Here is a 14,580-nt window from a genome sequence, read left to right on the forward strand (position 1 = left end):
GGGTATTAAATGTGGTTTTCCAATCATCTCCGGGACGGATTCTGACTAAATTGTACGCTCCTCGCAAGTCCAACTTTGTGAAAATCTTCGCTCCTTGAAGCCGATCAAGGAGCTCCGGGATTAATGGGAGCGGGTAGTGGTCTCGCTTGGTAATAGAATTTAGGCCTCGATAGTCTATGCACGGCCTCAGTGAGCCGTCTTTCTTGCCTACAAAAAAGAAACCTGCCCCTGCAGGCGACTTGGACGGGCGGATAAAGCCCTTGGCCAGATTCTCCGCAATGTACTCGGACATGGCCCGGGTCTCAGGTATGGGTAAGGGATAAACCCTTCCTCGAGGGGGCATAGTACCAGGTAGCAAGTCTATAGCACAGTCATACGGACGATGCTGCAGAAGAATCTCTGCCATGGTTTTGGAGAATGAGGCACAGACAGGATCAGGAACAATAGAATAGCAAAATGCACTGCAGAGCAGGAGGACCTGTTGCTGAGGCTCTGGCTAGTTGCAAGGAATTTCCTTATATACTCATGCAAAACGTGATGTCATTAGCCAGGGCCACAGGAAATCCTGGCTGGAGGACCTATAAAAGGAATCCAGAGCTACAGGAAGGCCTAGGATTCTGTTGCCAAATGCCTGACTCTGCTGCAGTATTTTACAAAGCAACATCTTTGTATCTTACAGCCTGTGAAAATGTCAGTGTCTCATCTTCTGCTTTAATAAATCCTGTGCAATAATTGTAACAATTTGTGTGCAATTACCCAGAATTAAATGCAAAAGCAGGTATTTTATAAAATAGGGTTATAGTCCACTTCTGAAAATACTTATGTGCATGCCTGGAATTGCCAGTTCACTGATACCTCCATCCAGACCTTCCCACACTTCACCCCACCAGATCACCCAGACCTCGCACCCAAAAACCGCAGAGAATTGTCCAAGTTAATTAACAGCTGTAAAAGCAGTGGGTTTTTTTTTGCTGGAAAGAAAGGTGTTGGTAATTACATGTAGGATGCAATTTTTTCTTTCGGTACTACGTGGCAAATTAAACAAGTGGAGGAAAAAAGTGCCAGTAACAGTACCAACAAGTGCCTCCTAAAAAAAAAAATAAAAAAAAAAAACCCTGTGTAAACGTGTTCAGACTAGTTTGGTAATGTATGAATGTATATACTGCTTACAAAGTAGTAACGTGTGGGTGTACTTCTGCATCCCACCCTGGAATATCCAGCACCACCTCTCTCTTTTTTTTCCCTGTTAACATTTACATGTGACACTTGAAGTGTAAGCATACTCTTAAAGTTTATAAAATAGCACATATGCATGATGTTACCCAGGTAGAGAGTCCATCAAGCTAGGTTGAGAGAACATTGTACACATCTCATCTTTATGTGAGTTTCGTCACTCCGAAGGTCATCAGATCTTCACAAGAGTGTACTGTTCTGTTCGTACGTCTCACTCTGAATGTCAAAGTGGCCCCTAACCCCTACACTACTACTTAAACCTCACCTCAAGTATCTAGATGTGCCTCATATGGAGGTATAAATACCTAACTATTAGAAGGGCCTTATAGCTAGTCTCTCTCTTTCTCCCCCCCCCCCCCCCCCCACCCCACAGTGGTTGTAGGTAGGAATTGTAACAATTGTGGTACTTACCGCAAAGTGCGAAAAAGTTATCATACTATGCTGTAATACCTACATGAAGTGCTACAATAGCCTATTTATCACAAAGTGCGCTATTATCATAAAACATGCCCCTCTTTCTATTGCAATCAATAGTTTGATAAATCCTGGCCTTAGTTTGCAAAGTTTAGTTGACTCCTAAACTTCAGGTCCCGCAGGGTGTCATGAATTACCACAGAAATGACAGTTGTTTCCTAGAAGTATTGATTATTGTTCTGGAAAATAAAACAAAGATTCACCATCTCCTCAAAATTTAAGACCCATTTTTGTAATAATGCCCACAGGTTTTTTTTCCCCAAGATGAAACGTACATGTACTGTAACTTTTACCCACACTGGGAGGGAATGGGGGGGTGTAAAGACATTTTCAAACAAGCTTTTATGTGGTAAATTTCTGTTTATCAACATGAAAAATGTAGAAAATCACCTGCTAAATTTAGACTGTAAAATATGTGAAAATATTTGCAAATAGAGAAGAAATTGATTATGTATTCATAGGGATCCATCTGGGTTTCTTAATAGATATCATTCCACAGATAATATGATATTACTGTGCAATATTCTTTGTCAAGCTAAAGATATGGCATACCATGTAGCAGTACTATTTGTTAGGGATGTGAATCGGGCTTCGTACGATTGAAAATATCAGACGATATTTTCAAAATCGTCAGAAATCGGGGGCTCCCCCAAAACGATAGGAAAACCCCACAATATTGATCATGGGGGTTCTCTTATCATTTTGGGGGAGGGCGGGAAAAATGGCACCCAAAAATAACCCCTAAACCCACCCCAACCCTTTAAAACTATTCCCTTAGCTTCCCCTACCCTACCGACCCCCCCAAAAAACTTTTTACAGGTACCTGGTGGTCCAGTGGGGGTCCCTGGAGTGATCTCCCGCTCCCGGGCCATCGGCTGCCACTAATCAAAATGACGCCGATGACCCTTTGCCCTTACATTGTGACAGGGTATCCGTGCCATTGGCCGGACCCTGTCACATGGTAGGAGCACTGGATGGCCGGTGCCATCTTGTGCTCCTACCATGTGACAGGGGCTGACCAATGGTACCCGGTAGCCCCTGTGACATAGTAAGGGCAAAGGCTATTGGCGCCATTTTGAATACTGGCAGCCGACTGTCCGAGAGCAGGAGGTCGCTCCCGGACCCCCGCTGGACTTTTGGCAAGTCTTGTGGGGGTCGTGGGGGTTAGGGGGGTCCCCCAAGACTTGCCAAAAGCCCCTGGTGGTCCAGCGGGTGTCCGGGAGCAATCTCCTGCACTCGGCCTCTCTTGTTGCCTCGCATGCGCGAGGAAGGCCCTTATGTGCGTCCAGCACCCGAAAGTTCGGGACGGCCCCTTTGCTGACGTCACGCCCCGGACTGCATTTAACCGGCGTCCAGTCTCCAACTAGTTGCCTTGCAATGAAGTTCTCTGAATACTAGTTGCCTTCCGTTCCTGTACCTGCTTCAGTGACGTTCTCGTTTGTCTTCCTGGTTCCCGACTCCGGCCTGCCTCAGTACGCTGTCTGTCTGTCTGCTGCCCGCCTCGATCCCGGTTTGCTTCAGTACACTGCCTGCCTGCCTGCCGCCTGCCTCGATCCCGGTTTGCTTCAGTACACTGCCTGCCTGCATGCCGCCTGCCTCGATCCCGGTTTGCTTCAGTACACTGCCTGCCTGCCTGCCTGCCTGTCGCCTGCCTCGATCCCGGTTTGCTTCAGTGCTCTGCCTGCCTGCCTGCCGCCTGCCTCGATCCCGGTTTGCTTCTGCACCCTGCCTGCCTGCCTGCTGCCGGCCCAGACCCCGTCTTGCTACAGAACTCTCTCCATTGGACTGTTGCCCTGACCTTGTCCACGGAGCGTTGGCCCTGCCTCTGATCGCTGCTGAACTCTGTTGCCTTTTCCTCGCCTTAACCCGACCTGGGGCCTGCTCTCTTCGGGCTACCTGACTGACTCCATCTGATCTGTCTCTGAACTTCCTCCTCGCAGTCTAAGTCCCAAGGGCCTGGGTCCCTACGGGCTCCTCCCGGGGGGATTCCGGGTCCTGTGTGAAGTCCTACCAAGCTTCTGACTCCGCCTCCCGGTCTGCCATTCTGTCACCCCTGGCAGCCCGGTCCAAGGGTCCACTACCTGACTAGCACAACCCTTGAACGCTAACAGAGGGAGTCAACCAGAATGATTTCAGCGAGACAAAGGTGATAAATACCGAAAGGGGCTGAATGCCTGGGGGTTAGGGCGGGTGTGGCAAATATTGTGGGAGATGAAGAAAACATTGAGCCATATCATTAGTTATGAGTTATCCAAAGTTCCTTTTTTTTTTTTTAATCTATAATGTATGGATTTTGTTTTGTTGTATGCCCTATCCATTGATTGTTTTACATTTGCTCTGTATGTTAAATTTTGTTGTAAATTGCTTAGCACAAGTTTTCTGATTATAGACAGCCTAAAAAAAAAATAAAAATCAGTAAATAAATTTAAAAAAATTTAGTGCCTGGACTATGGGCATGTGTGTTCATAGTTTTCCTGCTGCTCTTCCTAGTTTCCTTTTTTGAACTGATTGATTTTCTTACTTTCTCTTCCCGCTTCCTGAATTGCTTGAGTGTGACATGCCAATTTCACTGGTACCTCCTGTCACCCCCACTCCCTAGTTTAAATGCCTGATAATATATGGTCTGAATTTTTCACATAGCATCCTTTTTCCTGCCACAGACAAATGAAGGTTATCCTTACCATATAGCCTTTTATTGCTCTATACCTGGCTCCTGCCTCCACTGTATCCAAAATCACTGTCTTTAGACTAGGATTGAGCCAAGAATTGAAATTATCTATTTGGCATAGCCTTTCCTTTCCCTGAACATATAATATTTCTGAAAAGGGAATAGTCTTTGCCATGTGTCTAATCTTCTTCCCTAGAATTGGGAAATCTTTTTCTTTTCCTAGCACATAGAAAGCTGGGTTCAGGACCAGTGGGTTTTGCACCTCTACCAGCAGATGGAGCAAACTGACGTCACAGTATATATATAGTCCTACATGACATCAGCCTGCCAGTATTCTCTGTCTCCAGCAGATGGTGGACTGGGGATTGCTTTAGCTTTTGCTAGAAGAAATAGAAAAAAAGTTAATTACCCCATTCTACTACGGTGATACCAAATGGACCCTCCCCCACTTGAGAATTCCTGAGGTGATTTCCGTGGTCCCTCAGATGAGGGCCTTGGTCCAGTAGCTGGTTTTTCAGCTGGTGTGGACTTAGCTACTTGGACAGCTGAAAGGCAGTGGGTGCAGGAAGCCAAGAATGGTGGTGACAGATATGCCTTTTCCCCCACAGTCTCTGTACTCAGCTGGAAAGGATGAGCTCAGGTAAGTTTAAAAAAAAAAAAAAGAGAAGGCAGAGAGATTAGAAGGGTTGGGTAGGACTTCTTTGGGTCCCTGAGCTCAGCGCACCATTCAGACATTAGTCTTCATTCCCGTGGGGGTTAAGGGAACTGGGCAGCCTGCCAGGTTGAGCAGTCTGGGTGGGCTAGGCCCCGCTAATAGGCTTTTTCTTGTATGAAACACGGTAGGCCACGGTGGCATTTTTGCATGCTTTTCTGTGCATGCGGCTGTGTGTGCAAGTGTGCGCAATTGCGTCTGGCTGTGTGTCCAAATTGTGTGCCCAGTTTCTTTTGGGTGCGCTGCCAGTGTGCACATTCTAAAAAGACATATTGGTTGTGTACCCAGGTTTGGTGAGATGACAGTGCAGATAGTTTTGCGACACGTAGACTTGGGGTGCCTAACTTTTGTGCTCCTAAATATTTTCAGCGTGAAATCAGCTGGATGCACATTTTCATTTGCCTGTCCAGCATACTGACGGCCTAATGATACCAGAGACTAAGAAACCTCTCTGTGCTGCCTGTCATTTTTGAGCACCTAAGCCTGGAGTGCCCTCTAACTTGTGTCAGTGCTGCTTAGAGGCTCAGGGAGAACTGTGTTCCTCTGATTTTACTAAGCCTGGTTCTCTCCAGCCTGATGACGGCCTGGTTACAAACGTGTCTGGAGGAATGCCTGACCTTGGAACTCCCTTGACTGGTTCCTCAGCAGGGGATGACAGCTTAGTGGGTGCCGCACAAGTGCCTTCTGGTTTTGGCATGGATCCTTCTGCCTTTTCTTGGGCAGAATTTTTTCAACAATTGCAATTCTTTCTTCAGGCACAGTCCTCAGCCCTGACCAATCTTGTCAGGTCGCCTCTCCATCTTCCAGTACTATGTTTAAGCACGGAAGTACACCTTGGTTAGCAGAGGGTATTCCTGACAGGAATCCGGATGGCACTGATGAAGAGGCAGATCCTGACTCTCCGAAGTATGGGGAAATTCCTCTGAGACTAGAACTGTATAGGACAATGTTGCAGTTCTTTCATAGAGATGAGCTGCCAGCCCTAATTTCCCAGATGTTGAAGATGCTGGGAGAACCTGGGGCAGATTCCATGTCTGAGCCAAAGAAAAATCACATTTTGGTTTCCTTAGGTAAAGCCTTTTGGTTTTTTTCCCCTGTTATGGAAGCCATTCAAGAACTGATTGATCTTGAATGGGGTCTCCCGGAGGCAAATTTCAAAGGGGGTCGGACCTTGGAAGGCCTGTTCCCCTTGGATCCAGTGGTGAGAGAGTGTCTGCATTTTCTGAAAGTGAATGCGCTTGTTTGTGCTGTTTCTAAGTGGACGGGAAGACTATCCCTGTGGAGGGAGGAGAGGCCTTGAAGGATGTGCATGATAGTAGGATTGAAGCCATCCTTAAGCAAGCATTTGAAGCAATGGCAATCAAATTGCAGATAGCTTCTTCTTGCTCCTTCATGTTTGCTTCTCTCTCATGAGGTTGATGATTCTGGAGTGAATTTAAGAGCAGTTATGGAACCTTCTGCCACCTTTTTAGCAGATGCGGGCTACGATTTGGTCCATATCTCAGCCAAAGGAGTGGCTTCGGTAATAATAGTCTGGCTTCAGTTATGGCTGCAAAATAGGTTGCTAGACGTGACCTCCAAAGCTAATCTTCTGAAATTGCCTTTTAAAAGCTTGCTCTTGTTTGGGAGCGAGTTGGAGAAACTGGCCAGTAAGTGGGGCAAATCACTGGTTCTTCAATTGTCAGAGGATAAGAAGCACTTGCCGTGCCCCCCTTTGGTATGAAGGATCATCTCAGGATTTCAAAGTGGTTTCATCCATAGAAAGGGACAACTTTTCAGAGGACTCTGCCTTTCAGTAGGTCTCAGTCCTTTCATCCTAGACAGCACAAGCAAGGCGCGGGCTTGGGTAGTGGATCCTCTTGAGCCTCACAATGAAGGTTTGCTGACCCACCCTTGGGAACAGAAGGTAGAGGAATGCCTCTCTCTCTTTTATCAGAGGTGGGTTGAGATCACATCAGATCAATAGGTCCAGGAGGTGATGCAAGAACGACATGTGCTGGAGTTTCACAGTGTTCCTTGGGATGTGTTCATGGTATCTCCCTGCATAAGAAGCAGGCAGTGGAGTTTATTAGGGATGTGCATTCATTTCATACGTTTCCCATTACATGTGCATTTGTTTCATATTACATGCTTGTATAGGAAACGGATGAAATGAATGCACATCCCTAGAAAGTATGCTGTCAAGGCTCTTCAGGCTGAGGGCTGGTGTTCCAGTACCTGTATCAAGAAAATACAGGGCAATTTTTCATTTATTTCTTGGTGCTTAAGAAGGAGGGCTCCTTTCATCCCATCCTGGTTCTCAAAAGAGTCGACTGTCATTTGCAGGTAACTCATTTTTACATGGAAACATTGCACTCAGCGATAATGGCTATGCAGTCAGGGAATTTCTGCCTCATGGATCTGTCTGAGGCATACCTCATATTCCCATCCAATTTGATCACCAATGTTTTCTGCATTTCACGGTGTTGGGGAGCCAATATCAGTTTTGGGTGCTGCCTTTTGATCTGGCTACTGCTTCCAGAACCTTTTACAAGGTTATGGTTGTGGTGGTGGCAGTGTTGAGAAAGGATGGAATCTTAGTACCCATATTTGGATGACTAGCTGATTTGATTCAAGTCTCTGGAAGAGAGCTGCCTCATGACCTGCAAGGTGATCTCCCTGTTGCAGGAGCTCAGTGGGATGGTAAACTTAGCCAAGAGCATTCTTCCATCCTCTCAGTCATCGGAGTAGCTTGATGTTCAGTTTAACACACAGCAGGGCAAAGTTTTCCTGTGAGAAGTTTGTATTCAGAAGTTATTACAGGTGTGGTTCTTGGTGAATACTATATGCCTGGCCGTGTGGTCTTATCTATAGGTACTCAGTTTGATGGCAGCAACCCTGGAAGTGGTACCATGGGCAAGGGTACATATATGTCCTCTTCAGCACTCCCTGCTGTCTCATTGGAATCCACAGTCTCACTCCTATTCGATTCAGCTCCTCTTGCTGATGGAAGTCTGCTCTCACCTCCAGTGTTGGTTGTAAGTAGATCATTTGAGAAAGGAAGTTTTCCCTGATATCGCTTGGTTGGTTGATACTCATGACAGATGTGAGTCTCCTGGGTTGAAGAGCTCACTGTCAGCAACTAAAGGTGCAAGGACGCTGGAGTACAGAAGTGTCTCTCTGGGGCATTGATAATCTGGAAGTCCGGGTGGACTGGTTGGCGTGCTTGCAGTTAAGCGGCAGACTGCAGGGTTGAGTGGTCCAAGTAATGTCATACAATGCAACAATGGTTGCTTTCATCAATTGGCATGGAGGAACCAAGAGCCAACAAGTGTCACAAGAAATAGACACATGGGCAGAAGTGAATCTCCAGGGGAGTTTGGCCTCTCACATTGCAGGAAAAGACAATGTAAGAGCAGACTTTCTCAGCAGGGAGAGTCTGAACCCTGGAGAATGGGTATTGTCAGGCAAGGTGTTTCAACTGATAGTAGATCACTGGGGCCTTCCATTCTTAGACCTGCTGGTGACTTATCACAATGCAAAGGTTTCTTGATTCTTCAGTTGCAGGAGAGGTCTGAGGTCCTTGGGTAGTGATGCCTTCATGCAGATCTGACCAGAGGACAAATTGATGCATGTCTTTCCTCCATAGCCCATGTTGGGTAGAATAGTTCTGAGGGTCGAAGGCCATGGGAGATAGGGCTTTTGGTGGCACCAGATTGGCCCAGGAGACAATGGTATGCAGATCTGTGAAGACTCCCGCTTTTGTCTTCTGGCACACAGGAATCTGTTGCAGCAGGGATAGGTCCTTCACGAAGATACGACTCAAGTTTTATCTTATGGTATGACCCTTGAGAGGGCTCACTTGTTGACGTATGGTTATTCTATGGTGGTGATTGCCACTTTGCTATGAGCACAAATATTCTCCACTTCCTTAGCCTATCTATGGGTTTGGTGAGTGTTTGAGGCTTTGTTTGAGGATTGAGGAGTGTTTCCTCATTTTGTTAGGATCCCGCTCAGTTTAGAATTTTTGCAGGATGGGTTGAATAAAGGGTTGGCCCTTAATTCCTTGTAGGTACAATTAGCAGCTCTTGCCTGTTTCAGGTTCAAGTGAATGGTGAATCCTTATCGTCTCATCCTAATGTGGCCTGTTTTTTGAGAGGAGTGAAAGATCTTCGTCCTCCCTTGCAGTTACAGGTACTCTTGTGGAGTCTTAATCTTGTTTTGGACTTTTTGGTGGGTTCTATGTTTTGACTGATACACTCCCTTTCCTTGTGCTTACTGACTTTGAAAATGATGTTTCTGGTGGTGATATGTTCTGCACGTTGAATTTCCAAGCCATGCTTTATCAGGAACTGTTCCTTTGGGTGACTCCAGGAGCGATTCATCTGCGTGCTGTTCCTTATTTCTTGCCTTAAGTTGTCTCAGATTTCAGTCAATTTCCTTGTCTTCTCTGGATAAGGAAGAGATGCAGAGGAATATCGCCTGCTGTGTACTTTGAATGTCAAGAGACATGTCCTGAAGTATCCAGTGGTTTCTAAGCCTTTCAAAAAGATGGATCATCTGTGTGTCCTTTATGGGGGAAGTAAACACGGTGAGCTGGCTTCATGGGCTACAGTAGCTCGCTGGATTAAGGAGGAAGTTATGGCTGCATATGTGGCCACTGAAAAGCCATTGCCTACTCTGGTTAGGACTCAGGCAGAGTCATGGGCGGAGGTCAGGTTGTCTCCTGTCACCATTTGCCGAGCTGCAACATGGTCCCCTTTACACACCTTTTCCAGGTATTATCATCTGCATATGCAGACTCAGGAGGACACAGTCTTTGCATGGGTTGTTTTGATTAGATTGTGGCCAGCCTCCCATCCTATTCAGGGGTAGCTTTGGTACATCTCACTGGTTCTGAACCCATCTGTGTATATGCTATGAAATGAGAAATTACTACTTACCTGATAATTTCCTTTTCATTAATATAGACACATGAGTTCAGCTTCCCAGCCTTGGCTGCTGTATGTTTCTGTTATACTCCTCCTGGGTGACTACAAGTTCCAAGGATCACTAGTAAGTGTTACATTAACACTAGTCTAGGAACTAAAGTATTTCTTGTCTGAGCTCAGTGTTTCATGTTGGCTGAGTATTGAAAAGGTTCTCTGTTTTTTAATCAAGTTTATTGCTAGTTTGTCCACAGTTGCTTTATACTGGCAGGCTGATGTCAATGCATGAATATATATACAATGATGTTTGTTTGCTCCATCTCTATCTGCTGGTAGAGGTGCATAATCCATGGGTCCTGAACCCATCTGTCTATATTAAGGAAAAGGAAATTAGCCAGTAAATAGTAATTTCTCAGTACTTTATGGGCACCATTTCTGCCAAGGTCATTGGTCCCCAGATGGATAATAACATTGATTTCAGAATCCTTACTTTCTTTTCTAATTGTTTTGGCCACCTGGTTTGCATGTCTATTAGCTAAGGATCCTGGAAGGCATTTAATTGTTGTGTCCCCATCAAAATAAGTTCCCAAATTAGTTCCTTTGATGACTGAGTCTCCCAGCAGAAGGAACTTTTTTTTTATTGACATTTGAGCATGTGCAATGAAGATTGTTAACTCTTATTCTTGAGTTATAACAAGAAAAATGTATTTGAGTTTAGACAATACAGTGAAATGAGTCGCCTTGAATGAACCTTTGAAAATTATTTCATTATAACCTTGTATGTTGAAGCCAGTGTATTCACTGGTACATTCTTCTTTCATAGCTTATTCAGAGTGTTATTGAACATTCTTCTTTAGTAGCTTATTCAGAGTGTTATTGAAGTTCACATGATTATCTACATTTTCAAAAGCAAGACTGAACTATATTACTACCCAGTATTTATGAAAAGGTATCCTAAGGCTTATATTAAGATTTTGGCTCATTTGTCTTATTTCTTCTTCAAAATAGCAGTCTTTGTGGTTTTTCTAGTGTAGTTGCTGAGACAGTTTAATATTTATTTTCAGCAGCATGAAAAAAAATCACTAAGGAAAATCACTGAGCTCTGACTAAAGACAAATGTTGAAACTGCCATGAATGTACCAAAATCCTCCAGTTGCACCAATCTACTTTTGCATTCAAATCATGTTTACAAAGTCACCCTCAAAATGGTAGCATCTGCATTATTTGTGCACTCTTATGTTACTTTTCAAAATCCCTTGTCTTTTTTTTTTTTTTTTGGAATAGCTAAACAATGACCCAGAATGTTGTACTATGTTGACAGTTCTATCTATACCACGCTTTGAATTCCTTGACTAGAAGGCTGTTTCTTACATATGATGATAATAATGAATTCTGACTTGGTAAGCTGCCATCAATATTGAGAAAATGTTTATAAAATACTGGATGCACTAAAAAGTCATGGAAGCCGGCTAAATACTTGACAAGCTTTCTCTTCACTTTGAAAAAAACCCCAAACTTTTTGTAGCTACTATTTCTATCAGGCAAATTGTTTCGTTAGCAGTTTGCAGAACCATAATGGACAGCTTAATGATGGCATTCTACATCCTTAGACCTTTTTACTGTTCTAATGATTTTTTCTGTCACATCTTTACTTTTCTATACACACATTTAGAAATATTTTGCTTTACACAATGTGTCTCAAAATACTGATTGGAGTAAATTATAGATATGTTTTCCTTTGAAAGAAAAATTGCAGAGTTGAGCTGGAGAAGAAACACAAAGTTCAAAGGATCCACATCTAGATTTCAGCTGTAGAACTCAAAAGCAGACACTTTAGGCACTGGCATTAACATCTTGCCTATTTTAGCTAAATTACATGCAGATTGGAGTCACTTTGAACTTTTCTGAAGCAGCAAAGGTTAATTTTTTTTTTCTGAAGATCAGAGATTTAGAAAACTGCTAGAAATGCCAGCTTTATATAGTTTAATGTAATAAAGTGGAAGCTTTATAATCTATTCATACACCAAAATTGCCAAACAAAAAGTAGTTAATACTGGTAGTAAGTCATTTTACATCTTTCATTTTCTTCATCTTAGGAATTCAGATATAATTATCTATCTATTTTTTTTTAATCTAAATGTGTTTTAAATGATTAGTATTGCACAGTTAATATAAAACAGATTCTTTAAACATATGACTTCCAGAAGTTTCCCTTCCATGTCATTACATATAAAGCAAAATGTTTTTAGATCTATGTATGGCGAACTAAACCGATGACAAAGAACATTAAGATAGCAAACATGCTCTAAGGATCTAGAATGTTGTCACTAACGCTAACATCTCTGGTTCTGTCAACTGCAAATGAAAGGGATGTGACTGATAGAAATTGAAGCTTCAAAAAGAGAGAAAAGTTTCATATTAGTAATCATACTCATAGCGATCAGCTTACCTTTCACCACTTGCCAGTATGAAGAATATAAACCTAGATCTACAGTTTATGACAGAATGGACATTCTTTTCACAAAAAAAAATCATAAAACAAAGCATTGCATGTGCAGGCTCAGGACATGTGCATTTCTATCAAATTCTACATGTTGAGAGCTAAAAACCAACATTTAGATGTGTTGTGGCTGCTCCTCTGCTCTAATTTACCTTGTTAAATCACAGTTTGCCTTAGCAACTTTCAGCACCTCTTCTTTCTTGGACAGTGCCCTCCTAAAGAACACAGATGTGGAACTTGAATTCAAAGCTGCAGCCAGAGAAATGTACCTCCTATGCAAACACTGTGCTACTGCTTTTGGGTGCTACGATTATTTAAATAGAAACAATGCTGAAACAGAAAAAGGATCAAATAATATCTTCTAGGCAAGTAAAATGACAGGGAGTGACTGGATTATCACCTGGACCCTGTTGTTTTGGTTTCTTATTCTAAGAGCTGAATAAAAATCTGTATATATTGCAGCCAGTGTATTTCAAAGCTCTAAAACATGCAATGAAACATATACAACATTGTATGAAAAAGTCATTATTTGAGGAATACTCACTGATCCTTAAACTTAGCAGTCCCATTAATAACAAGCATAAGATCTGAGTCTGAACCTCAGAGTGGTCCATTCTTGGCCTTTTGGCTGACTAAAATTGAGAGCCTGTGTACTATGGAGGGAGAAGGACCCCAGTGTCAAGTGCCCCCAGTGAGGACATGAAACTGAATCTTGGCCAAAGTAGGAAGATTACATTTCCCATTAAAAAAGTTGTCTCTTTAAATTATCAAAATGTTTGCTGGTAGTATTAACTCCCCTTTAATATCATCACTATTTTAAGGAATAATTACATAGTCCTCTATAATAGTAAATACTAGCAAATATGTCCTAAATGCACTTTAAAAATACATTTATTCTTACATTGATTAATTCTATATATATATATATTAGAACAATCATCATCAGTTTCAAACAGGTCAACATTTTTCATTCTCTAAACAATTGTAAACAAACTGAATGTGAGGAAACATTAAAAATATGTTGGTGTGCCAGCCAGTGCTGACATTCTGATACTCACCCAATATGTTCCCAACCAGAGCTACAATGAATACGATAATATACCCAGCAATCAAGACCCATTCATATTCTTTGGGATGTAAATATTCCTTCCAGAGGTAATGGAGAAACTCATCATCATAGTCAGAAGATGGGTTTAAAAAAGGTTCGTGAGTTACATTCAGCTCTGGAACTGCTGACCAGTTCCTGCGAAGGGAATCATCAAGTTTGGTCACTGGCATTACTGGGTTGGTGTCCAGGTCCTGGTTAACCTTCAGTGTTTCTGGCTTCTATTAGCTAGATCCATTTACCAGGAATGAGCAGCTCCTGGGCAATCCCTCTGCGATATGCAGTAGAAAAACAAGAGGGGGAAGAAAATGATGTAAAAAGGAAGGCAGCCAGTCCTCGGGAAGGTTTTTGTGGAAAGCAACTTGTCTAACTCTGTACAGGTTTTGGAGAAGCAAAGGCTATCCTCCTGAGTCTGATTGAATTAATGTTTCTCTTGGTGTCTCTTCAAGGGATGAGAATTGTGCTGCTTAACCAAATCTAATAACTCTGAGGATGTGCTTGAATCCACTGAACAAGCGGAGCTTGCAGAGGGGAATAACCCTACCTGAACCTTTCAGCACCTTCTTTCAGAGTTTCCCCGGCTGCTACATGATTTTTAGTTTACCGTAGTCCTTTTGCCTCTGATGCTTGAGCTGTGTCTCCAAACTGTCAGGTCCTGCTGTCGCTTCCTCCCTGCTCCTCAGTTCAGTGCTGCTGGTTTGTTGCATGGGAGCTTCCTAGTTCTCTTCTCAGCTGTTAAGCCTAAATGCTCCTTGCTGCAGCCGTAGTGAAAACTGCAAGATAAAAAGGAGAATGTGAAATTCCTCATAGTGTTTCCTTATTGCCTCTCTCTTCATTCAGGGCATCAAATTCAGTGCCTTTTTTTGAAAACGGTTCCTTGGCAGTGACTCACAGTGGAGCTTTTACTTTGAAATTTAACTACCAGCTGTCTGTCTTACAAGACCAGGTAATTCTGAATAAAGAATTACCTCTGAACCTCAC

The 14,580-nt window shown here is 43.2% G+C and overlaps 1 protein-coding gene across 1 annotated transcript in view; it reads right to left on the reverse strand.

Annotated features, from left to right (window-relative positions):
* HCRTR2 (hypocretin receptor 2) overlaps positions 1-14,580 on the reverse strand; it is a 365,252-nt gene that overhangs the window by 174,956 nt on the left and 175,716 nt on the right. Inside the window, exons 3-4 of the mRNA XM_029595696.1 lie at positions 14,204-14,372; positions 13,553-13,870 (exon numbers count right to left, since the gene is read on the reverse strand). Coding sequence (XP_029451556.1) covers positions 13,553-13,772 — 220 coding nt within the window. The 5' untranslated portion in view covers positions 13,773-13,870; positions 14,204-14,372. The remainder of the gene's footprint in view (positions 1-13,552; positions 13,871-14,203; positions 14,373-14,580) is intronic.

Source organism: Rhinatrema bivittatum, chromosome 3 (genome assembly GCF_901001135.1).
Source record: "Rhinatrema bivittatum chromosome 3, aRhiBiv1.1, whole genome shotgun sequence".
NCBI lineage: Eukaryota > Metazoa > Chordata > Amphibia > Gymnophiona > Rhinatrematidae > Rhinatrema > Rhinatrema bivittatum.